Source organism: Pongo pygmaeus, chromosome 1 (assembly GCF_028885625.2).
Source record: "Pongo pygmaeus isolate AG05252 chromosome 1, NHGRI_mPonPyg2-v2.0_pri, whole genome shotgun sequence".
Lineage (NCBI taxonomy): Eukaryota > Metazoa > Chordata > Mammalia > Primates > Hominidae > Pongo > Pongo pygmaeus.
The window spans coordinates 14,784,150-14,808,402 of record NC_072373.2 but is presented as its reverse complement, the minus strand read 5'-3'; the positions used below and the strand labels follow the sequence as shown (position 1 = coordinate 14,808,402).

The 24,253-nt window shown below is 42.6% G+C and overlaps 1 protein-coding gene across 6 annotated transcripts in view; it reads right to left on the bottom strand.

Annotated features, from left to right (window-relative positions):
• The window catches only part of TARBP1 (TAR (HIV-1) RNA binding protein 1), a 90,686-nt gene extending 72,896 nt beyond the window's left edge, over nucleotides 1–17,790 (bottom strand). For 3 of the 6 annotated variants that reach the window (XM_063671009.1, XM_063671007.1, XM_063671010.1), the window contains exons 1-6: nucleotides 16,784–17,771; nucleotides 11,300–11,397; nucleotides 9,772–9,841; nucleotides 6,084–6,232; nucleotides 4,235–4,287; nucleotides 2,307–2,404 (exon numbers count right to left, since the gene is read on the bottom strand). In XM_063671009.1, coding sequence (XP_063527079.1) covers nucleotides 2,307–2,404; nucleotides 4,235–4,287; nucleotides 6,084–6,232; nucleotides 9,772–9,841; nucleotides 11,300–11,397; nucleotides 16,784–17,714 — 1,399 coding nt within the window. In that variant the 5' untranslated portion in view covers nucleotides 17,715–17,771. Of the gene's footprint in view, nucleotides 1–2,306; nucleotides 2,405–4,234; nucleotides 4,288–6,083; nucleotides 6,233–9,771; nucleotides 9,842–11,299; nucleotides 11,398–16,783 lie in introns of all 6 variants that reach the window. The other 3 variants (XR_010127563.1, XR_010127564.1, XM_054482589.2) reach the window with 2 other exon arrangements.
• Nucleotides 17,791–24,253: the final 6,463 nt, after the last annotated feature.

The window sequence follows — 24,253 nt, the reverse complement described above, 5'->3', positions numbered from 1 at the left end:
GGGTTTGGCCATGTTGGCGGGCTGGTCTCAAACTCCCGACCTCAGGTGATCTGCCCGCCTCAGCCTCCCAAAGTGCTGAGATTACAGGCGTCAGCCACCACACCCGGCCGGTAAAAGATAAAATTGTTTATGATTAGAAGCCATTCTTCTACTTGAGATGTGAAGGAAAAACAGGATAGGAAGTATTGGGAAGTATTGATGGTTAGTGGCCTCTAGTATCTGCAAACAGTAACATCTTTCTCCTAGGCTGTTTCTTGACTACCTTGGATTTAATTACGATCATTTATATTTCTATTTTGAGATACAAAGGGATAGTGCTTCATTCTGTCCTCTCTGCTAATGTGTGATTTGTCAAGGACCCTCAGCTCATGCAGTTAGTGAAAATGTCTGTTTTCTCACATAGTTGTAGAATGACTTTCAAGAAATCCTCAGAAGCTCCTAAAAGGATATTATGCGGATTTTGTATCTTTCGAAATACCTAGCACAAAAGACATTCAGAATACACAGAAGACATTCACTGAAAACTGGTGACTGAAAAATGACTAATGTTTTAACTGCGCTTTTTGAACTCCCTGGCCTCAATTTTTCTTTCTTCCATTTGCACTAACTAAATTCGGTAAATCCCATCTTTTGCCTAACACTTCACTCATGACACTAGGAAGATGGCAATGGCCAAGTTTCTATTTCACATTGACTCAACATATTTACCAAGCATCTGTGATATGCCTGGTCTTGGACCACAAACACCTGGCTCTCAAATTCTAGGAAGCCCTGACTGACATCACCTCACTCACGTGTGCTACTGACATGTAAGGCAGCAATGTGGCTGACAAATTCATCCCCATATGGCTGCAGCCCAGATGCTTAATTAAACTCCTGAAATCTACCAAACTAAAGAATGACTCTAGGCTGTGTATGGTGGCTCACGCCTGTAATCCCAGCATTTTGGGAGGCCGAGGTGGGCAGATCACGAGGTCAAAAGATCGAGACCATACTGGCCAACACGGTGAAACCCTGTCTCCACTAAGAATACAAAAATTAGCTGGGCGTGGTGGTGCATGCCTGTAGTCCCAGCTACTTGGGAGGCTGAGGCAGGAGAATCACTTGAACCCAGGAGGCGGAGGCTGCAGTGAGCTGAGATCGCACCACTGCACTCCAGCCTGACGACAGAGCAAGACTCCATCTCAAAAAAAAAAAAAAAGAATGACTCTAACAGTTATCTTCCCCACCTTCCCCATTAACTCATTTTTTCAAAGAAAAAGTAATCAAAACAATCAATTTTCTATAAATTTAAAGTCATGATATATAGACCATATTTTCCCTTTTTTCTGACGTTTGAATAGACATTACCATTGGCCATCTTGTCATCCTATTTGCCAGATTAAATACAAAAGAAAAAAATACGTATTTCATACCTAGGCTCACTTTATAAATCACAAAGGTGGGAGTAACACAAGGACTCACAAAGCAGAGTAGGTCCTGCTGCTGCTCAGCAAACAAAAATCACAGTGCTTTTGTGCTGTGCTTTCCACCTACCTCATTAGAATGAACAATACATCTCCAACCTGAAGATGGGGGATGGTTCTAGGACAAGGTCTTACCTGAAACAAGTGTTTTTTTTTTTTTGAGACAGTCTTGCTCTGTCACCCAGGCTAGAGTACACTGGCACAATCTCGGCTAACTGCAACCACCGCCTCCTGGGTTCAAGTGATTCTCCTGCTTCAGCCTCCCAAGTAGCTGGGACTACAGGTACACACCATCATGCCCGGATAATTTTTGTATTTTTAGTGAAGACAGAGTTTCACTGTGCTGGCCAGGTTGGTCTTGAACTCCTGACCTCAGGTGATCTGCCTGCCTCGGCCTCCCAAAGTGCTGGGATTCCAGGTGGGAGCCATTGCACCTGGCTTATTTTTTCTTTCTTATCTTTCTAAGTTAATATCTATAAAGGGACAACTTGCCACAATGAGTATTCTGTTTACAAGGTTCCCTATTTCTTGAATATATTTTACCAATTCTTGAAACTGAATAGTAGACAATTAGAAACGATGGCTAAATTGCAGCACACCTTCTAAAATTACCTCCATGCTACTCATGCCAATACTGGTAATATGTCATACACAATGACTAAAGCGTGTACTCAAAAAAGATACTGTATAATTCTGAGAAAATATGCATATCCTGGAAAAGGAAACCATTTTGAAAATATTTATTATAATAGTTGATGGTGTTTATAACCAATTTGCTAAAAAAAAAAAAGAAACTGTAAGCTAAAGCATTTAAAAAAAAAACCCTTTACTGACACATACTCTTTATTTCTTCTGGAAGAAGAGAAATATAAGTGACTAAAAACTTCTGTAATTTCAGTCCCAATGGAGAACAGCTTCCTATCGGCTGGCCTGGGGACCTACAAACAGAGAGTGGGGAAAACAAACATTTAACATTTATTTACAACTGATTACACTAAAACTAGCCTAAATGGACCATGGCCCAAAAGTCTTTCAACAATAAAACAATCAGACAGTCTTATTTTTCTGAACCTGCATTTCATTTTTCAGTAAAATTCTGAGAATCTTTCTGATTACAGAAACATCAGGACCTTGTAGGAAAATGGACATGAGTTAATAACCTACTTTACTAAGGATTTCCTTTTTATGACTTTCCCTTCCACATATATGAATCTTGCTAAATAGTATCATAAAAAATAAGAGCCTGAAATGATAATTTTAAATTATATTTTATTGTTCCCAACACGTAATCCAATAACTTTAAATCTTTAGGTCTAAAACAAAAGAAGTAACATTCATAGCAAAGACATATATTAGTAATAAATTACTTTTGCAAGAGCATTTAATTGTTAACATCTACTAAAGTCACATTTTTTCTGCTACATGTTTCTTCCAGGAACATTATCTGCTAATTGAACACATCAGAGTGCTAGAAAACTGAAGGCATTTCATAATAAATGTGTTTGTCAACTCTTAGAAAACACCAAGATCTTTTCATTGGTTTTACTGCTCTCCAGCTGTCTAATTGCTTCAGAAAACTATTCAATAGTAATGAGTTATCTGAAAACCAAAAATAATTGGCAAATCAAGTGTTGCTATGCTCTTTCAATATTATTAAACAGGACTAAATATTAATATAACGTGGCACAGACTAATTAAAAATGTTTCAAGAAATTGGCTGGTGGGGGGAGGTAGTTCTGTTTAGAGGGCATACTGAACAGCAAGACAGAACTATAAATTTAGTTAATATTAGAAAGATAACACAATTTCAAGAGCAGGGGGAATTTTTGAAGATAGAATTCAAGAGTCATAAATGCTGCTCAAAAAAATGAGGCTAAGGTACAATCCTGACAAACTTCTCACTGTCAACCTTTTCAAAACACAACTATGGCCTATAAGTAGAGACAGGATGAATAACAGCAGCCACTGCCAGATACGGAAAGGAAAAGGTTAGAATGAACCTTGCAGTACTGAACTAAAACTGGACGTCCTGGTGTGAATTCATGGTTCTTAATATGGATGGATGGGTGAACGGATGGATGGATGGATGGATGGATTGGATGGATGGATTGGATGGATGGATGGATGGCGGACAGACAGGCACTCAAACAGATATAAATGAGTAAGTCTGGTCAGTAGACAAAGCTAAGAAAGATGCACACACAGGGAGAGGCAACGATCAAGCAAATGCAGTAAAACCTTAACACTCAGGGAATATGGGTGAAAGAGAAATGAGAATTCTTTGGATTATTCTCAAGACTTTTCTGTAAGTGTAAAACTAAGTTATAAGAAAAAGGAAAATAAGTTTAAAGTGTTGGTTAGTCAAAATCATTACAACTTCTCAAGACTTTTCTCTAAGTGTAAAACTAAGTTAAAAGAAAAAGGAAAATAAGTTTAAAGTGTTGGTTAGTCAAAGTCATTACAACTTCCAAGAGAGCAGGAAGCAGCAGTAGGGAGAAGAAAGTGTGCTGTAGAAGACATAGTTTCCAACAGCCCAAGAATAGAGGAGCTCAAGGCAGAAAAAGGAAACAAGAAAAAACAAAGGAGAAACACTTGATGCAAATCAGAATGCAAGAAGAATAACAAATAGAAAAAGGACCACATGATAAGAAAAACTCGACTGTCTATTCAGCAACATACTGTATGTGCCAAATGCATGAAACAATCTGGTCATGTCTCCTAACATGAAATGTATGTATCAAATACATCATAACATAATGTCTCTTTACCTGCTATACAGAGAGCTCTCTGAAAGTGCATCCATTAATGGTCCAATAATAAACTAAAAAAAAAAAAAAAAAAAAAGACATGTAATTGAAACTTAGTTGTAAATGCAATTTTGAAGTCAGCTTCCCTGATTGAACATCCTACACAGGCTTACAGAAGACCTGCTATAAGAAAGCTGATCTCTTATGCTGCAGGCTAAATTTAGTGCTGGTCCTGGAGGGGAAGCTTAATTCTACCAGAAAAACAAAGTAAGTACAGAATTTTCCCACCTGATTAAAATTTATGCCATGCTAAAAAGAGAGTTCATGTGTTGGGTCAAGAAAGAAGGAAGGAAGCCAAAGAAGAAACATATGCTAGAAAATAAAGGTAATGACAGGAAAACCAAAAAGATACTCAAGAGAAAATTTAAGACCCTATGCCTAGAGGATAAAGAGGAAAAAATTATACTCAAAAATTACTATTAGATACTGGTCAGAAAAGCAAGCTTACATGAAGTGCAGAAATAATAGAATGTAGAAACATGATGCCTATCAATATACCATAGCATATATTAAAATAATTAGAAAAAACTGACTTAAGCTGGTGCAGTGGCTCACACCTGTAATCCCAGCACTTTGGGAGGCTGAGGTGGGCAGATCCCTTGAGGCCAGGATTTTGAGACCAGCCTGGCCAACATGGCAAAACCCTGTCTCTACTAAAATTACAAAACTGAGCCAGGCATGGTGGCGTGCACCTGTAGTCCCAGCTACTTGGGAGGCTGAGGCATAAGAATCCCTTAAATCTGGGAGGCAGAGGCTGCAGTGAGCCGAGATCACGACACTGCACTCCAGCCTGGGCAACAGAGTGAGACTCTGCCTCAAAAAAAAAAAAAAATATATATCACTATCTGAGAAATAAATTCAAACATTCTTTTAAAAAAAAAAAAGAAGAAGAAGCCGGGCACAGTGGTTCACGCCTGTAATCCCAGCACTTTGGGAGGCCAAGGCAGGTGGATCACTTGAGGCCAGGAGTTCGAGACCAGCCTAGCCAACATGGTGGAACTCCATCTCCACTAAAAATACAAAAATTAGCCAGGTGTGGTGGCACCCACCTGTAATCCCAGCTACTCAGGAGGCTGAGGCAGGGGGATCCCTTGAACCTGGGAAGCGGAGGTTGCAGTGAGCCAAGATCACGCCACTGCACTCCAGTCTGGGTGACAGGCATGAGACGCCATCTCAAAAAAAAAAACAGCTATTGCAAGAAAAAGAAGAAAAAAATTGACTTAGGTTACCTCTAAATCAGAGGTAGATTACTCTACCTAAGGAAGTCATCATGGGACTCACATGGCACCATAGAACTTAAAATCACAGCTATAACTCCCACTGTCTCTGCCTCACGTAGTTTCTGACAAATGGAAGTATAGATTCTAATAAATATTGCTTAGAAGGCAATCTCTATTTCAATATAGTAGACAACAGCAATTCATTGAGTCAGAACTGGGGCAGTAGCATCACTAAACAAATAACAGTCATCAGTGGCTCAGAACAGTGAGAACAGCATCATCTGATAGCTTCTATACCAGTTTTCATATAGTGAAAACTTGACTTATGCTTACGATTCTTGATTTAATGCTGTTCTGAATATCGATAATATACAACTACTTTTTCACAATGGTAATAATACAGGCAGTTCTACCGTTTGGCTTGTTGAGAAACAACATAAGCTTTTTCCAAATAGGAAAGCTGGGTTTAGAGAAATGTGATTTGTTGGATGCAAATCTACAAAATGTTACTTGCTGATACAGAATCCTAGTGTATTTTTACCTCTCACCTTTCAACAATGGAAGCAAGGAAGGGGATAGGGTGTCATTACCTCAGAAAATTCTGGTGAAAATGGAAGAATCTTTGTTTCATACAGCTCCAAAAAATGGATAACACCTTCTTTGGTCAGGATTTTGTTTTCACTTTCAAACATTCTTTTATAAATACACATATGCCAGGATGAGTGAAAGAGCCAACATCCTGTGGAAACAAACATCTAATGTTGACATCTGATTCTGTCTTCATTTCACCATCAAGACTACATACTCATAAATAATGTACAAACAAACACAATAACTTCATTATAACACTACAAAAAAGTTTTTGTTACTGTTTTTTGAGAGACAGGTTCTCACTATGTCACCCAGACTGCAGTGCAGTTGCAAAATTCTAGCTCACTGCAGCTTCAAATTCCAGGACTCAAGCGATCCTCCTGCCTCAGCTTCCTGAGTAGTTTCCTAGTAGGACTACAGGTATGCAAACCACGCCCAGACAATTTTTAAAATATTTTTTAGAAACATGGTCTCAGAATGTTGCCCAGGTTGGTCTCAAACTCCTGAGTTCAAGTGATCCTCCATCCTCGGCCTGCCAAAGCACTGGGATTACAGGTATGAGCCACCGCACCCAGACTGTTTTTAGTCACATCCGAGTATGTTTACCAAAATAATTTTGGTATTCAGTATTCCGTATTCAGGCAGCTTAATTTTGAAAGACTGTAAATGGGCCAGGCATGGTGGCTCATGCCTGTAATCCAAGCACTTTGGGAGGCCGAGCCAGATGGATCACATGAGGCCAGGAGTTTGAGACCAGCCTGGCCAACATGGCAAAACTCCATCTCTACTAAAAACACAGAAATCAGCCAGGCGTGGTGGTGCATGCCTGTAAGCCCAGCTACTGGTGGGGGAGGGGCTGAGACACGAGAATCACTTGAACCCTTGAACTTGGGAGGCAGAGGTTAGAGTGAGCCCAGACCCCGCCACTGCACTCCTGCCTGGGCAACAGAGTGAGACTCTGTCTTGAAAAAATAAGAAAGAGTGTAAACGAATGCTGTAACTGCTACAGTGTACAAAAATTAAATGTTACCCCATGCATGCAGGTTGGAACTTCAGATTTGGAATAGTTTCAACCAATTCTTCTCTTATCCCACTTCAATCCATTTTTCACACAGAAATATGAAATTGTCAAGCCTCTGCTTAAAATCCTTCAACATCTCCTCATTGTTCTTAAAATGAAGTCCAAACAAGGCATGAACTGACCTTGACTGCCACTCCAACCTCATCCCCCACTCCACACACCAACTCTGCTGCAGCCCTGCTGGTCCTTCTGTTCTGCCTCCTACAGCTGCTCCCATCTCAGGGCTTGTGTCCCAGGTGGTGCCTCCTCAGCCTGGACTCAGCTTAGATGTCATCGTAAGACAGGCCTTCCCTGACTACCCCACTCACCCTTGAGTCCATTTCATCAGTCCCTTGTCTGTTCCCCTCATATATCTTACGATCAAAACTATTTTTTCATGGAAAACACAAAAGTCAGTTGAAAAATACCACATCTCTCTCACCATTTTACCCTCAATAATTACTAGGTTGGTGCAAAAGTCGTTGCAGTTTTTGCCATTACAAAAAAAAAAAAAAAAGACAAAAACCGCAATGACTTTCGCACCAACCTGATAGCATGTACTGGACACTAAGTAAATATTTATTCAGTAAATATATAAATGAGTGAGCAAATCAAAAACATGGAATAAATAAATATCTTAGAGATATTTTTCTAACTCTTTTGAAATATCTTTTAATTCTATTAGAGAAAAATACTCAGCATTTTTAACTCATGACATTCTATAAATAAATTAATCCATTATTTGTAATTTATACCAAGATGCTTGTTCAACTCTTTGGCAATGGTAATTTTTCAAAATCAGTCACTGCTATTTGATTTGGTTTCTCAAGAGCTGTGGGCAAAATGTGGTAATAAGAGCATCGTTTTAATGGTAAATGCATAAGTGAAGTCACAACAAGATTCAATTAAATTCTAGCCCCAGGTGCAACTGTAGATGCTTATGGTCTGTGAAAAATCCCAGTGTATCAGAAAACAACTACAGCAATCAGCTGAATAAAGCTCAATTCCTAAGGGGTCAAACTATTAAATTCTAATTATCTAGAGTAGGCACTAAAAACCATTTACCTAGGTTAATTCTCATGTGTAAACACAATAATGTGGCATTTCATCATTCCTATGAACACAGGCCAAAACACTATTGGGCTGCATTTAGCTATTTCATTAATCTAAACTTAATTTTATAAAATACATTTAGGAAGCTCCAGCTTCATTGTGTATCTCCTAAAAAGCTCTCATAATATAGTGACCAAGGGCTTATAAACATATTTAAAATTATATTCCGGAATTTTCTCTTCCTAAGAAGTACAAGATACAGAACAATAACTGAAAACTTAAGAAACACTGGAAAAGATATACTAAGTGAATAAGAATGGAAACCAGTTAAAAAGATATATTCACATCAAAGAGTGATTATTGGCCAGGCACGGTGGCTCATGCCTGTAATCCCAGCACTTTGGGAGGCTGAGGCAGGTGGATCACCTGAGGTTAGGAGTTTGAGACCAGCCTGGCCAACACGGCAAAACCCCGTCTCTACTAAAAATACAAAAATTAGCCAGGTGTGGTGGCGCATGCCTGTAATCTCAGCTGCTTGGGAGGCTGAGGCAAAAAAACTGCTTGAACCCGGGAGGCAGAGGTTGCAGTGAGCCGAGATCATCCCACTGCACTCCAGCCTGGGCAACAGATTGCAAGACTCCACATCTCAAAAACAAAATAAAAAGAGCAATTATTAAAACCACAGACTATGTCATCATTGAAACCGTATCGATGAGTCCTTATCTTTTAAAGAAATGTGCTGAAATATTCACAGATAAAATGATAGGCTATCTAGGGATGTGCTTCAAAACCATTTAGTGAGAAGGGAACAGGGAAGGCTACATAGGATACACTAAGCAAGGCTGGCAGTGAGAGGATCGTTATTAAAGAGGGTGGTAAGTGCGTCACACATGCTCTTCTCATTCTATAAATGTCTGAAATTTTCCATCATCAACGGTTTAAAAAATTAACCATATCTCTTAATTGTAGAAAATTCTGTGGCTATTTTAAATTGTGTTCTTTTTTTTTTTTTTTTTTTTTTGAGACGAAGTCTTGCTCTGTCACCAGGCTGGAGTGCAGCGGCGTGATCTCAGCTCACTGCAACCTCCGCCTCCTGGATTCGAGCGATTCTCCTGCCTCAGCCTCTCGAGTAGCTGGGACTACAGGCACGCACCACCATGCCTGGCTAATTTTTGTATTTTTAGTAGAGACGGAGTTTCACTATGTTGGCCAGGCTGGTCTTGAACTCCTGACCTCAGGTGATCCGCCCACCTCTGCCTCCCAAACTGCTGAGATTACAGGCATGAGCCACCACACCTGGCCCAAAATTGTGCTCTTAAAGACGATTTAAGGATATGAGTAGATGGATATAGTTATTATGCTAAGTGAGATAAACATGAACAACATGATCCAGAAGGTGTGCATCTGGAATGGTAACAGCTGTTATCTCTTGGTGGCAGAATTACAAGATGATTATATTTTCTTCTGTACGCTTTTATAGTTTTTCAAAATTCTCTACAATGAACAGGAATTAGTTACAAAATCGGGGGAAAACCATAAATGTTATTAAAAAATCAAATAAAAGTAATTATTACCGTTTTCCTCTGACACCGCATATTCAAACAGATTGTTTACCTTTGGTAAAACTGGCTTTATAACATGTATCTAAAAATAAGAGCAAAAAAATCATACGAAATGAAAATGCATCTTGAAAAATGTCAGGCAATTTTCATCTCTTTATTTAACAGTAGCTCTTCCGTTTCTATAAAACATATGTAGAAAGAGCCTGATTTATCCAGTTTTTCAAACAATAGTATGATTCAGGTATGTAAGACTGAGTATGGCAAAGCTAATGAACATAACCACATTATAGCTACATTAAAGTCTACCATTTATATAGTGATTATCATAAATCATGTCATAGAATCCTCAACTGTGCTGGGAGGCAGGTAGGACTGCCAATACTAAGATATTACAAACAGAAAAAAAACACTGAAATGTTTTCTCTAGTCACTCAAGTTGTTCATGGCTGCACACGCTTAGAAGGGCCAATTCGGAGTTCCATGTTCTTAATACCATGTAGCCAAAGTTGCTGACACGTTTGCTTGAGTTTAATTTACATATCCTTCAAAATATGGATAAATTTGGGTTTCTAAATAACTAATGGGGGTTTTATGGATCTACTGATTAAAGAAAACCATAAAAGTTAATTTGAATTTAGAAATGCTTTTTCTTTACTCCTCATCCTTGCATCTATACACATTTAGCACATGTAAGTAATTATTTACTTCAAGTCCACAAACAAGGTTTGGTGCACATTTGGATTGACACCTCACAATGACTCCACAGATGGCTGGCACCTCTGTGGTCCCCAACCTGCAGAATGGAAACCATGGTTCTCAAAGTGTAGTTCCCAGAACAGCAGCATACATATTACCTGGGAACTTGTAAAAAACTCAAAGTCCTGGCCGGGTGCGGTGGCTCACGCCTGTAATCCCAGCGCTTTGGGAGGCCAAGGCGGGTGGATTACTTGAGGTCAGGAGTTCAAGACCAGCCTGGCCAACATGGTGGAACCCCATCTCTACTAAAAACACAAAAATTAGCCAGTGTCGTGGCTGCAGTCCCAGCTACTTGGGAGGCTGAGGCAGGAGAATCACTTGAACCCAGGAGGCGGATGTTGCAGTGAGCTGAGATCATGCCGCTGAACCCCAGCCTGGGCGAGAAAGCAAGACTCTGTCTCAAAAAAAAAAAAAAAAAAAAAAACCTCAAAAGTCCCAGGCCCCACCCCGACCTACTGAACCAGAAAGTCTGAGGACAGGGCATGGCAATTTATACTTTATAATAAGCCATTTGGGTGATACTGATACTGATAAACGTTAAAGTTTTAGAATGGCAAGGGAAGATCAAATTTTTGAATAATTTATGTCAACTGAAAGTATTCTTTAACTTCCTGAAACAACTTACACTCTTAAGTTGCATTTATGCCAGAAAACAAAGTATACTTGGATTCTATCATCACCAGCTATATCTGAGTTAGTCTTTTTGTATTGCTTTTAATGAGTGTTTTTAAAAAAGAAAAATTGTTATCTACTGTAGGATTTGCTAAAATAGAAAAACACTTACCTGATTTCCTTCTAAAGTCTCCATAATTAAAATATAATTTTCCCAAAACTTTAGAAGCTCATCTTTTTTCTTCTCAGACCACCAAAACAGACTTGGGCCTGATATGGTTTAAAAAAGAAAATTAGTTCTTCCTTTTGCAAATTTCATAAGTTTCTCAACGACAGCAGTTCTTAAAATAATGCCACTATTACCAAATGGATTCTCTAATAATGGAGGTGCCCCGTATCAGAGCCTGGATAGGGGGCTTGGGAATCTCAGAGGGAGATAATTTTTTTACACTAAGATTACTGTTTTGGAGTTCTGGGTAAAAATGGCAGATTTGCACATATAAACTCTACTTTCTCTCCCTAAGAATCTCACTATAACAGTAAAGGATTTTTCAAGGGCAAAACCCCAAAAGAATGGAGAACATAGGGGGCAGACAACAGCAATAAAATACAGAATCTGAAAATCAGATGAAAACCAAGTTGACTCAAGTCATGAGAATTTTAAGTTGACAAAGGGAAAGCCAGGAAACAATTTGATTTATGCTGCAAAATCCCCCGGAACCAAAGGAAGTGGCTGCAAAAGTTACTCTGGTAAGTGGAGTGAAAAGTGAGGCTAAACCAAAGAGGATGTGTTCAGTGTTTAAGAAACAGTCACATCCCCAGGCCCCTTTCCTATGTCCTGAACAGGAAAAAGACTAGAATTGCTTTTCTGGAGAAGGTAAAATAGTGGGTCTCTGAATGCCAGGACACAGCAGACATTAGTCCTACTGACAAAGGGGATTCAGCGAACACGTGTGCACCCTGGGTGCTGAGACTCCTCTCTACCTGCCCCCTCAGGTCCCAGAATGCTGGCCAGGCCCTCACTATGCATCAGGCAACTGGAAGATGTTCTCTACAGAATCTGGCCAGCCCAGGAGGAAAGATCTGAAAATATATCAAAGATTCCCTAATGAAATGGCTTGGCCAAATCACCTTATGGTGAAGTTCAGTCAACAGCACCACTCACGGGCTTAGAGCTTTAAACCCAATTTTGATTTCTTATCCTTAAACATAAATAGAGATGTAAGAATCATCAGACAGCTGGGGAAACCTCTACACTAAAGATCAAGACCAAAACAAATGGAGTGGGAAGAGGAAATTGGAGAAAACAAAATTACACAGGGAGAAGAAAACTTTTAAAAGAGCTTTCAGTAATATCTTAAGAAGACAGTAGTATTATAAGAACAGGATATTATTAAAAAGGGGACATTCTGACCAGGCATGGTGGCTCATGCCTGTAATCCCAACACTTTGGGAGGCTGAGGCAGGAGGATTGCTTGAGGCCAGGAGCTTGAGACCAGCCTGGTACAACATAGCAAGACCCTGTCTCTACAAAGAAATTTAAAAAATTATCAGGGCATGGTGGTGCACACCTATCGTACCAGCTTCTCCGGAGGCTGAGATGAGAGGATCACTTGAGCCCAGTATTTTGAAGTTACAGTGAGCTATAATCATGCCACTGCACCCTAGCCTGGGCAAGAGAGAGGATTTGTCTCTAAAACACACACACACACACACACACACACACACACACAAAAGGGGACATTAAAAAAAAAACAAAAAAACTCAATCCAAAATCATAGAAAATCCTTAGGAGAGAAAAGATGCTTTCAAGAAAGTCCAGGAAGTTCAATATCTAAAAAAAGAACAGAAAACAGAAAGGGACGAAATAATCCACAAAATATTCTAGAAAATTTCCCAGAACTGAAGAACATGATTTCCAGATGCACAGGTCCAGGAAGTGCCCAGCACAAGGATGAAAATAGACCCCTATCAAAGCTGTGAAATTTCAGAATGCTAGAGCCACTGATCCTACACACTTCCATAGAGAAAAACAGTTCCTGTATGAATAAACAGGATTCAGAATGGTTTCAGATTTCTCAACAGCAATAATGGAAGCTCTAGCTTCTGGGACAATAGATCGATACCTTTAAAATTTTGCATGGAAATATCTTCCAGGCTCGAATTCTACCCTCAGTCAAACCATCAGTGAAATATGAGGACAAAATAAAAGCATTTAGATATGTATGGTTTCAGCTGCTGATTAGGATATAGAAAACCATAGGAGATCGTTACTGTCATACAAAGAGGAAAGTCTGAAAAATCTACAAAATCCTAAACTGTTGTGCGGCGGGTGGTGGGAGCATCAGAGCTGAGGTCACAATGCAACCAGGTGGTCTGAATTCTAAAAGGAAGGAAGCCGTTCCAAGAATGGAAAGGCCACTTATCTGTTCTACCTCTGGCACAGGAGCAACACATGGTCACCCAAAAAGCAGTTTTAAAAATGGCATTTTGACAAGTTTTTAAAGACCAAGGTGGGCTAGCCTGACAGCTTGCTGAGGGAGTCCACATCCATTCACCAGCTCTTTTCTTCAAGCCTGCCCCGGTGCTCTCGAGAGACACTGTGGCCAGGGCAGGAGATCTTCAGAGGCGCAGCCACCCAGGGCAGCAGGACTAACTAGAGAGGCCTAGCCATGCCCTGCAGGAGTACAAGATGGTGATCAACTGCCAAAACGTGCCTGCCCCCTGGACCCTTCTCCGACAGGAGGCCAAAGCTGTCTGCCCCTTGTGGAGGGGCAGGAAACCCTCCCACACTCTCACCCTTGTCCCTGCCTTGATACAAGCAAAAGTTGGCTGCCTCTAGGGCAGGGATAGAACCTGCTCCCTTCACCGGCACTGATACTTGGCGAATGCATCTTATGCTGTGGAAGGGGAAGGAAACCCCCTACTGCCAGATATCCTGCACTGATACAAAGCTGGTCTGCAGGTGCTGGATGAGGGCAGGACGCTACACCCAAGACCTACCACAGACACACACGCAGAATGCAGCTGCCACAGGTTAGGACCATGAAACTAAATGCACCCCTAAGTTGGAGGCAATGATTATTGCCACTGGAGAGGGAGCAGAGATAGCGAAAGAGCAGGAATGCTGATGCTCAGACACATGGGGCCTAATACAAGCCTGCAATGGAAGAAATGAAAAGCCCCTGCCTCATCTCTTGCACCAGGGAACAAGCATTAGCAGTCTACTCCTGAGGGAGGGATGAAGCCTTGGCTGAAGACCTCCATCGGTGGCACAGGCCTCCCAGGCTGGAGAAAAACCTTTCGAGATTCCAGGCTTCAGCTAAGCAAGTAGCCACAAAATCTGGGAAAAGTTTGTAAAGGGCACTGAAAACAAATACAGCAACCAACGCCAAACCCAGCTCAACTACAAACTAGACTAACTCAACGCCACAAAGTAAGGGTGCCTATCCCTAGGCAGAAATATTTACTTCCATCTCTACTGTTATTATAGTGAGACATTAAAAAAAGCGACTCCATAGCCAAACACTACAACAGAAAACAAAGCCAAACTTAGATGGTCCAGGTATCGAACTTGCAGATAACTATAATTGATATGCTAAAGGATCTTGTGGAAAAGGTAAACAATATGAATAAACAGATGAGCAGATGGGGATTTTCAGGAGAGAAACTCCAAAAGTGTCAAATGGAAATGAGAGAAAAACATGATGGCAGACATAAAGGAGCATTTGATGGAATTATCAGACAAACAAGACCTTAAAAAAATCCTATTTCAGGAAACTGCTAGAGAATGCACTGCACTGACACAAGTGAGTAAAGCAAAAAAGAGAAAGATATGAACTACAGGAAATGAGATTCAACAGAACACCCGGGTGAAGGGAATCCCGGGGTAAGCGTGAGGTCTGTGCACCAGGCACAGGGAGAAACCTGCCACATCTGGGCATGTAAGGGGACTCTGGGAGAAACTTCTTCAGGAAAACCTCTGATGATCTGATTTTGTAGAGGAAAGATTTAGTCAACTGGTTAAGAATTTAAGGAGGAATTCATGGTAAGTATAGAAAGAACCGAACACATTTTAAAATGTCAAAATCATATGAAAAACTTGCAGGAAGAGAAAAATGATCAGTTTCCTACACAGATCACCTGTGAGCAGCATTTACAGTCATAATTTTATAAATGCTGAACACACATTTAACCAACATTTTAACTGTGACAATATATTTTATGATATAACCAAGATATACTATGTCAAGACACAGGGGTAAATCCTAAAATATTCCGTTAAGAGGCCACAGGATTTGCTTTCTGTAACAGAGAAATGGGAGTTGCAGGAAGCATGGAAACACCATTGCTTATCCTTAAAACTGCAAAATAACTGGCCGGGCGCGGTGGCTCACGCCTGTAATCCCAGCGCTTTGGGAGGCCAAGGCGGGCAGATCACCTGAGGTGGGGAGTTTGAGGCCAGCCTGACCAACATGGTGAAACCCCATCTCTACTAAAAATACAAAATTAGTCGGGCGTGGTGGCGCATGCCTGTAATCCCAGCTACTCTGGAGGCTGAGGCAGGAGAACCGCTTGAACCCAGGAAGTGGAGGTTGCGGTGAGCGGAAATTGTGCCATTGCATTCCAGCCTGGGCAGCAAGAGCGAAACGCCATAAAAAAACAAAAAAAAAACAAAAAACAAACAAACAAAGAAAAAAACCAACTGCAGAATAACTAACTCATGCAAATAAATGAATGTTTTAACTTTTGATGATTTTTAAAATGTTTTCCAGTGAAAACTCTCAGGGATGATCACACCCATCTGTGGACTGTTCAAATATTTACTATCTAATGTTTTAAAATTACTTGAAAATATAACCTCACAACTTCAGCCAAACAAAAATCCTTTACCTGTAATAAATGGTCAGCTACCGTTGAAAAAGTAGAAATATTCTCTTGAGACAATTTTGAGTCAATCTACTTTGTACTTTGATAGTTTAAACGCAAATTTAACATGACTGAAGTCAAACCAATCAACAGTAACATAACAACTTGAAGGCCTTGCTGTTTCATTACTCTTGCACATAGTAGGGAGCACAGCTCAAAAAGTTAAAAAATAAAATCTGATTCATTCTATTAAATCAATGGCAAAAATACACTCAAAAGGTCGACTTAAGAAACATGTTTAACAAATATTAGTAAATCCTGTTCCTAATTACCAGGGTAAATTTCAAGAGTGTGATAGCCTCTATTGACTTAATTCTAACACTCAAGACTCAATTCACTGGTCAGTACAGATAAATAACAAATAATTTTTCTTTCAACTTGATAGATATCAACCGTTTCTATTGGGATGAATCTACCATGATACAGTGCAGATTTTGGTCTGTAAAATCTTGCACGGGCTCCATCATCTTCCTAAACTATTCCACGGGTGCTGTATTCCGCCGGCTCCGGGTCAGAACGTTCCCAACTGCAGTGATTTGTGACTTCAGAGAACACCCACGAGAAGGGGTTCCAAAGGTTTTCAGGCTTTAGGGGAGCAACCCGGAAAAACCAAATTCTGCATGGATCGGAGTGACGACCCCGATAAGCTAGTTTTCGGAAGCAGGAAGGCTCCCCTCCGGGGCAGCCAAGTAGGCAGCACTAGGCTGGGGGGCAAAGAGGCAGGTACCGTTTCCTTCCTGGGGCCCGCAGGTGCAGTCGGCCCCCAGCTCCGCCGATACCTCTACCGCCCTCTGCAGCAGGTAGCGCGCTCGCTTGCGCGTCAGGGCGTCCGCCTGGCCCAGCCCCGCCTGCACCGTCCTCCAGAAGCGCCAGCAGCGCCGGGCGTCCGGGCCCGCCTCGCGCGCGCCGCGGGCGCGGTCGCCGCCGGGCTCGGGCAGCAGCTTCTCGGCCAGGGCGCTCAGGACCAACAGCTTCTCCTCTACGCGGCCGGACCCCGGGGACACCCCGGGCGCGGCCAGCCCGCCCCACACGGCCCACAGCGCCGCCCCGCCGCATTGGACCAGCACTGGCAGCAGTCGCCCGGCCACCAGCGCCGCCGCGTCCTCGGCAGGCCCGGCCTCATCCCCGTCCCCGCCCCCGCCCAGCGCCAAGGCGACGGCGGCCCCCGCCACGCGCTCCAGCAGCGGCCCGTCGTCGCGGGGCCGCAAACAGGGCCCGACGGCTGCGAGCACTTCCACGGCAGCCTCGGCGCCAGGCGCGCGCCACCCGGCGAGCAGATCGCGCAGCGCCTCCTCAGCCAGCGCGGCCGCCAGCTGCGGACGCCCGGCCAGGCGGACGCACGAATGCAGGGCCGCGCCCGCCGCCCTCAGCACGCGCCGGCGGTGGCGAGGCTGTAGACTGGGGTCCGGGCCGCCCTCGGGGCGTCGGCGCAGGCTCCGCAGCAGTGGCACGAGGTACCCTGCAGCCACCTCGCGCGCCGCCTCCGGGAGCGCGCCTGCGCCCCCGCTCCCGCGCGCCTCCTCGTCCTCGAGCCGCTGCAGAAGGAAGCGCAGCGTCTCCACGCGCTCCGCGGATGCCTCCCCTTGGCACAGCGCCCCAAGCAGGGCCCGGGGATCCCGGCTCTGCGAGAGCAGCGCTTCCGCGAGCACCCACTCCATTTGCCGAGCGCCCGCGCCACCGGCCCGGGCTCCCAAAGGAAGGCGCAGGCGTGCGCGATGCGTGCGCACAGGACCGGCCGGCCCCTGCGTGCGCGTGCGCCGACGGAGCCGGGCGCGCGGCCGCAGAGAGGGGGATCCCAGCCCGGCTTGGTCCAGCTCAGCGTCCCTTGGGTCCCTGCCACCAACCCTGCCTAGATAGAACCCACCTGGTCTCCTATTTTTAGGAGAAACGAGGCCCTCGTTAAAGTTAATGTAGTATCTACAGCAGCTTCATCGATTCATGATTGGGGGTTGGTCTGCCCGGGATCCTAAATCAGGCGTGCCTGTGAGCATAAACCAGTTCACAGAAGGTGCACAGCAGAATCACTTTAGGTTATTTTCCAAACGTTGCATGCTGGGCACCATCCACAAAGAGACTGACACAGTAGGTCTGAAATTGGTTCTGGACATCTGCGTTAAAAATAAGTCATGAAAACACAAGAATGATTTAGACGTAAGGCCAGGAGTGAGAAGTGTTACTGGTGGATGGTGTCCAGGTCCAAGAATTGGACAAAACGCACAAACAAAGCAAAGACAGAATGAAGCCACAAAAGCAGAGATTTATTGAAAAAGTACACTCCACAGGGTGGGGGCAGACCCGAGCAAGCCCCTCAAGGGGGGCTGGTTACAGAATTGTCTGGGGTTTAAATACCAATAGAGGTTTCAATTGGTTACTTGGTGTACACACTACGTAAATGAAGAGGATAAAATGAAGTTACAAAGTTATTTACTTGGTGTACTCCCTATGTAAATGAAGAGGATATTTCCTGTCATAGTTGAAGTGTTTCTACCTGATTTGGTTCTCGGGAGTTTTTAGGTTCCCTGCCTCCAGGCCCTATTCTCCTGCCTTAGAGGTACCTATAGCAATGTGCTAGGATTCAGCTAAAACCAAGATGCCCACGCCAGCCCTCACAACCAAGTGCCCAAGATGACTCCAGGATGCACAGCCTCCCACACAATGCATGTGCTCCCATGTGCAAACTCAAAAATAGTCCCTGTGTCTGTCTTTTCTGTATTTCTGACAGCATCCATTGCTAAACAGAGAAACAGAAAACCTCACCTCAGCATGCATGGTGCGGATTTGGTTCCTGGCTCAATTTGAGACAAACTGGATCAGTGACATGGAGTTTTCTTCGCTACTAAACATAAAGATCTGCCCCTTAGTCAATAGAGAAAACAGGGTCCCAACTTCAAAGAGCTTGACATATAATAACATAATGTATAAGACAAAAATTAGTTATTTAAATTTACAGTTATTTTTATATAAAGTTATCTGACTTTAAGGTTATCTGACATTACACAGGCAAGACTTTTTTCATATTTCAGTCATTCCGTTTTTCATTGACAAAATGCATAAATGGTTCTATTTTAAGCCCTTTTAACATGTGTCAGTAAATATCAATTACCTTCAACATAAAATGGGCAGAAAACTATCATTTCTCTCCACATATATCTAACAAATATAAATGGGCAAATGTCTTGAGCACTTAACAAATGAAGATACACAAATGATAAGCACTTGGAAAAGTGTTCAACATCATTAGTCATCAGAGAAATGCAAATTAAACCCACAATGAGATACCACTTCATACTGATGAGAATGGCTAACATTTAAAAGCTCGAAAACACTAAATGGCAAAGACCAAGGGTATGGAGCAACTGGAATTCTCATACATTACTGGTGGGCATGAAAATGGTACAGTCACTTTAGAAACTGTTTCTCATAAAGTTATAATATAGCTACTTTATGATTCAGCGATTTCACCCCCAGGTAATTACCTAAAATAAATGGAAACATGTTTCAAAAAAAAAAAAAGCTTGCAGAAGAATGTTTTTGACAACATTATTCGTTATAGCCAAAAGCTATAACACCTGGTAGGTGTTAGGTAACAACCTACATGTGCATCAAATAGAAGAATGAATAAAAAATTGTGATCTATCTATATAATAATGCTCCCAGCAATAAGACAATGAATTGCTAATCCGCTCAACATGGATAAGTCTCAGAAACAAGATGTTAAACAAAAGAAGCCAGTCACAAAGTTTACATCCTTGTGATTTCATTTATATGAAATCCAAGAATAGACAAAAGTAATCTGAAGGATAGAAATGAGAACAGTAGTTGCATATAGGGAGTAGAGATTTGACTAGAATTGGGCACAAGGGAACTTTCTGGGGTGATGAAAATATTTTATGTTGATCAGGGTGTTGTTACACATTTGTCAAGACTCCTTGAACTGAACCCTTAAGATCTATGCATTTCACTCTGCAGAAAATTTACCTCAATCAGCCAGGCGCAGTGGCTCACGCCTGTAATCCCAGCACTTTGGGAGGCCGAGGCAGGTGGATCACGAGGTCAGGAGATTGAGACCATCCTGGCCAACATGGTGAAACCCCATCTCTACTGAAATACAAAAAAATTAGCCAGGCGTGGTGGTGCACACCTGTAATCCCAGCTACTCGGGAGGCTGAGGCAGGAGAATCGCTTGAACCCAGGAGGCAGAGGTTGCAGTGAGCCAAGATCACACCACTGCACTCCAGCCTGGCGACAGAGTGAGACTTGGTCTCAAAAAAAAAAAAAAAAAAAAAAAAAAAAAAAGTTTACCTCAATCTTGAAAAATGACTTATACTAAAAAAAAATAAAAACAAGTTGGCCTATGTGTTTTATTCTCTGTTGCCTTCAGAATAAAGCCCAACTGCAGAGCACGGCATTGGAGACTTATTGGGATTGGGGAAAAGCCAGCTGGCCTCATAGCCTGATTTCCCCTTCTCTGCCCCATGTCAGGCATGTGGAACTCTCCTCCTTGCCCACAACATGTTTGCACTGTCTTCTCTCCCGGGATATTTCCCACAACACCACTTTTCTGATTCACCAATGTGGGCAGCGATTCCTAATTGCCAGAGCTGCCCTTTTTCGTTCTTACCTGAATGGACTCTGGAGTATTTCCTATTTCTTGAAACACTATCTCACTCTGGTTTTCATCGATGACTTCGTCCTGTTCTTTCTTTTCTCTGCTTCCTCAGCTGTTTCTTCTCCCTTTCTTTCAGCATCTTATTTTTCTTCCTGACCTGTCCATAGCGATATTTCTAGGGTTTTATCTTCAGGTCTCTCTTCTCCTCAATCTGTAAATTTTCTCTGAATAACTTCATTAACACTATAGATCTGATTACCATTTACATGCTAATGATAAAAAAAATCTATATCTCCAGCCTAGGTCTCTCTCCTGAGACTTATCCTTAGGAGGTAGCTCGAAACCTATTTCTCCAACTGCCTACCACACGTCTTCATTTGAATATTATTCAGGACATCATTCTCAGTCTCCACTTTTACAAATCTAACCTCATTCCCTTCATCCCGTCCCCCAGCATCATTACTCCCCACCGATGTTCTTCTTCCCAGGAATTCCCTGTTTAGGGAAATGGCGATCATTCCCAAGTTGCCCAAGTCAAAAACCTGGGAACCAATACACTTCCTACTTGATTCTCACATGCAATCACTCCTCAAAGTTTCCACGCAACTTTCTAAATCTCTCGGTGATCCCTCCTCTCTGTGCCCCACTAAAACCTTAGTTTTAGACCCTCCTCATTTCTTGCCAAGATAATAGCAATCACCACCTACCCCACTCCCAGCTATATCACATTTAAGTAACGCTTATCGAGTGAATAGCCATCTCCTACTCCTTTATGAAGACCCAAATTTCAAGGCATCTCTCTAAGAAGCCATTCCTAGTGCCCCTGGTAATGTAATACATACTCCATATTGGTACTAGGATGATCTTCCTAAAATTACATCATTGGCTACCCAGAGCCCTCAGAATCATGGTTGAGTTTCTTAGCATGTCATCCAAGATGCCTCAAGATGGAACGCCTGCCTAATTCTCCATCTTCACACTCCTGACAAGCCCCATTTACACCTTAATTTTGAAGTCCCTAAAACATGTGTGCTCTCACTTTTCTTTGCGTTTTTTCAAAAGCCCTTCTCTCTTTTGGAAAGCGCTTACCCATTCTCCACCTGACTTTTTTTTTCTTTCAAGACAAAGTTCAAATGTTATCTCTCCAGAAAGTCATTTCTTAATACCTTTCTCCTGCCACTAACACCCCAGTTAAATTAGGTGACCCTCTTTCAAATTCCCCAAACATCCTGGCATGTCACTAACACATCAATGGTCACACTGTGTTGCAATTGCAGGTTATTTCTCTGCCCCCTACTCCTCCCCTCTAAGCAATTTGAGGGCTAGGCATGGGGTATGAGGTTTTGTCTGTTATTATACTCATGCCACTACCTCATCTCAGACATATCACACTTCAGTAACGCTTTTTTTTTTTTTTTTTTTTTTTTTTTTTGTAGATGGAGTCTCGCCCTGTCACCCAGGCTAGAGTGCAATGGCGCAATCTCAGCTCACTGCAACCTCCGCCTCCAGGGTTCAAGTGATTCTCCTGCCTCAGCCTCCAGAGTAGCTGGGATTACAGGCACCCACCACCACGCCCAGCTAATTTTTGTATTTTTAGTAGAGACGGAGTTTCACCAGGTTTGCCAGGCTGGTCTCGAACTCCTGACCTCAGGAGATCCACCTGCCTGGGCCTCCCAAAGTGCTGGGATTACAGGCGTGAGCCACTGCGCCCAGCCCAGTAATACTTACTGAGTGAATAGCCATCTCCTCCTCTATGAAGACCCAAATTTTAAGGCATCTCTCTAAGAAGCCATTCATAATGCCCCTGGTCATAACTTACTTCTATTTCTGTATTCTCCAAAGTTTTTTTTTTTTTTTTTTGAGACGAAGTCTCACTCTGTTGCCCAAGCTACAGGGCAGTGGCACAATCTCAGCTCACTGCAACCTCTGCCTCCCGGATTCAAACAATTCTCCTGCCTCAGCCTCCTGAGTAGCTGGGATTACAGGCGTGCACTACCACACCCAGCTAATTTTTGTATTTTTAGTAGAGATGGGGTTTCACCATGTTGGCCAGGCTGGTCTTGAACTCCTGACTTCAAGTGATCTGCCCACCTCAGCCTCCCAAAGTGTTATAGGCATAAGCCACTGCGCCCAGCCTTCCTCAAACTTTTAATTGTAGTAATAATAATGGCTAATCGTTACCACACTTATTGAAGACCAGACATGGTAATATCTATCTGTATATATTATTGCACTTCACCCTCAAAACAACTCATAAACGAAGTGTTTTTACTTTTCTTATTTTACAGGTGAGGAAACTGAAGATAGGAGAGGTTCAGTTACTTGCACTGATATCACAGGATGAAAAAAGCAGCAGAGCTGTCTGACTCAAAGGCTGTGCACTTTTCTGCAATACCTCCAAAACATCCAAAAAGAAAAATATACAATTGCCACGTCCGGTGTACTGCCTGTAGAAATTCTAGATCGTAGATGTCTAGCACATAGTAGGTACTCAGTAAATTATGGTTGTATGAATGGATGGAGGTGTAGTTTCTGCAACTACTTATGTGCCCCTTAAGAACTGGGATTTTGGCTGGGCGCGGTGGCTCACGCTTGTAATCCCAGCACTTTGGGAAGCCGAGGTGGGCGGATCATTTGAGGTCAAGAGTTCGAGACCAGCCTGCCCAACATGGTGAAACCCCGTCTCTACTAAAAATACAAAAACTTAGCCGGGCATGGTGGCATGCGCCTGTAGTCCCAGCTACTCAGGAGGCTGAGGCAGGAGAATCCCTTGGACCTGGAGGCGGAGGTTGCAGTGAGCTGAGATTGCGCCACTGCACTCCAGCCTGGGCGACAGAGTGAGACTCCATCTCAAAAAAAAACAATGTCCCCCCCCGCAAAAAAATTGGGATTTTGCTTTAATTCATTTGTATACTAAATATCAACATTATTACCAGAAGCATGTTAGTTACTCAATAAGTACTTAACCTGGATGAATAAAAATTCAGCATTTTATAGTGATAGAATTCTAAGTTAATCAGCTGGAAAATTTCTAGTGACATAATTACCCTTGAAACATGAACATTTGCAAGCTGAAATCGTTGTGGTCTGGTTCAACATGAAACAATACGCAGCTTTGATACACAGAGGAGGTCCAGCGTGTGAACAGCCAGCTACCCCTCCGCATCCTCATGGAGATGAATAGTTGCATTGGAAGCCATATGTGAATAGGATTTAGAATAGTTTTCTTTCCTCATTCCTTGCAATTTTCCTGCTTCATCCATAGATGAATTAGGGTTGTAACTGTTATTTTAACATCAAAAGCAGGTGTACTACGGACGAGTGTCTGAGTTTTTCTCCCTTTAAAGTAGTAGAGTTTAGTTACTTCAGTCTAGCTCACGTATCCCTTACACCAGGGGTCCCTAACCCCTGGGCCATGAACCGCTACCCCTCCGTGACCTGTTAGGACCCAGACTGCACAGGAGAAGGTGAGCTGCAGGCGAGTGGGCATTACCACCTGAGCTCCACCTCCTATCAAATCAGCAGTGGCCTTAGATTCTCTTACCACCTGAGCTCCGCCTCCTATCAAATCAGCAGCCACCCCCACCT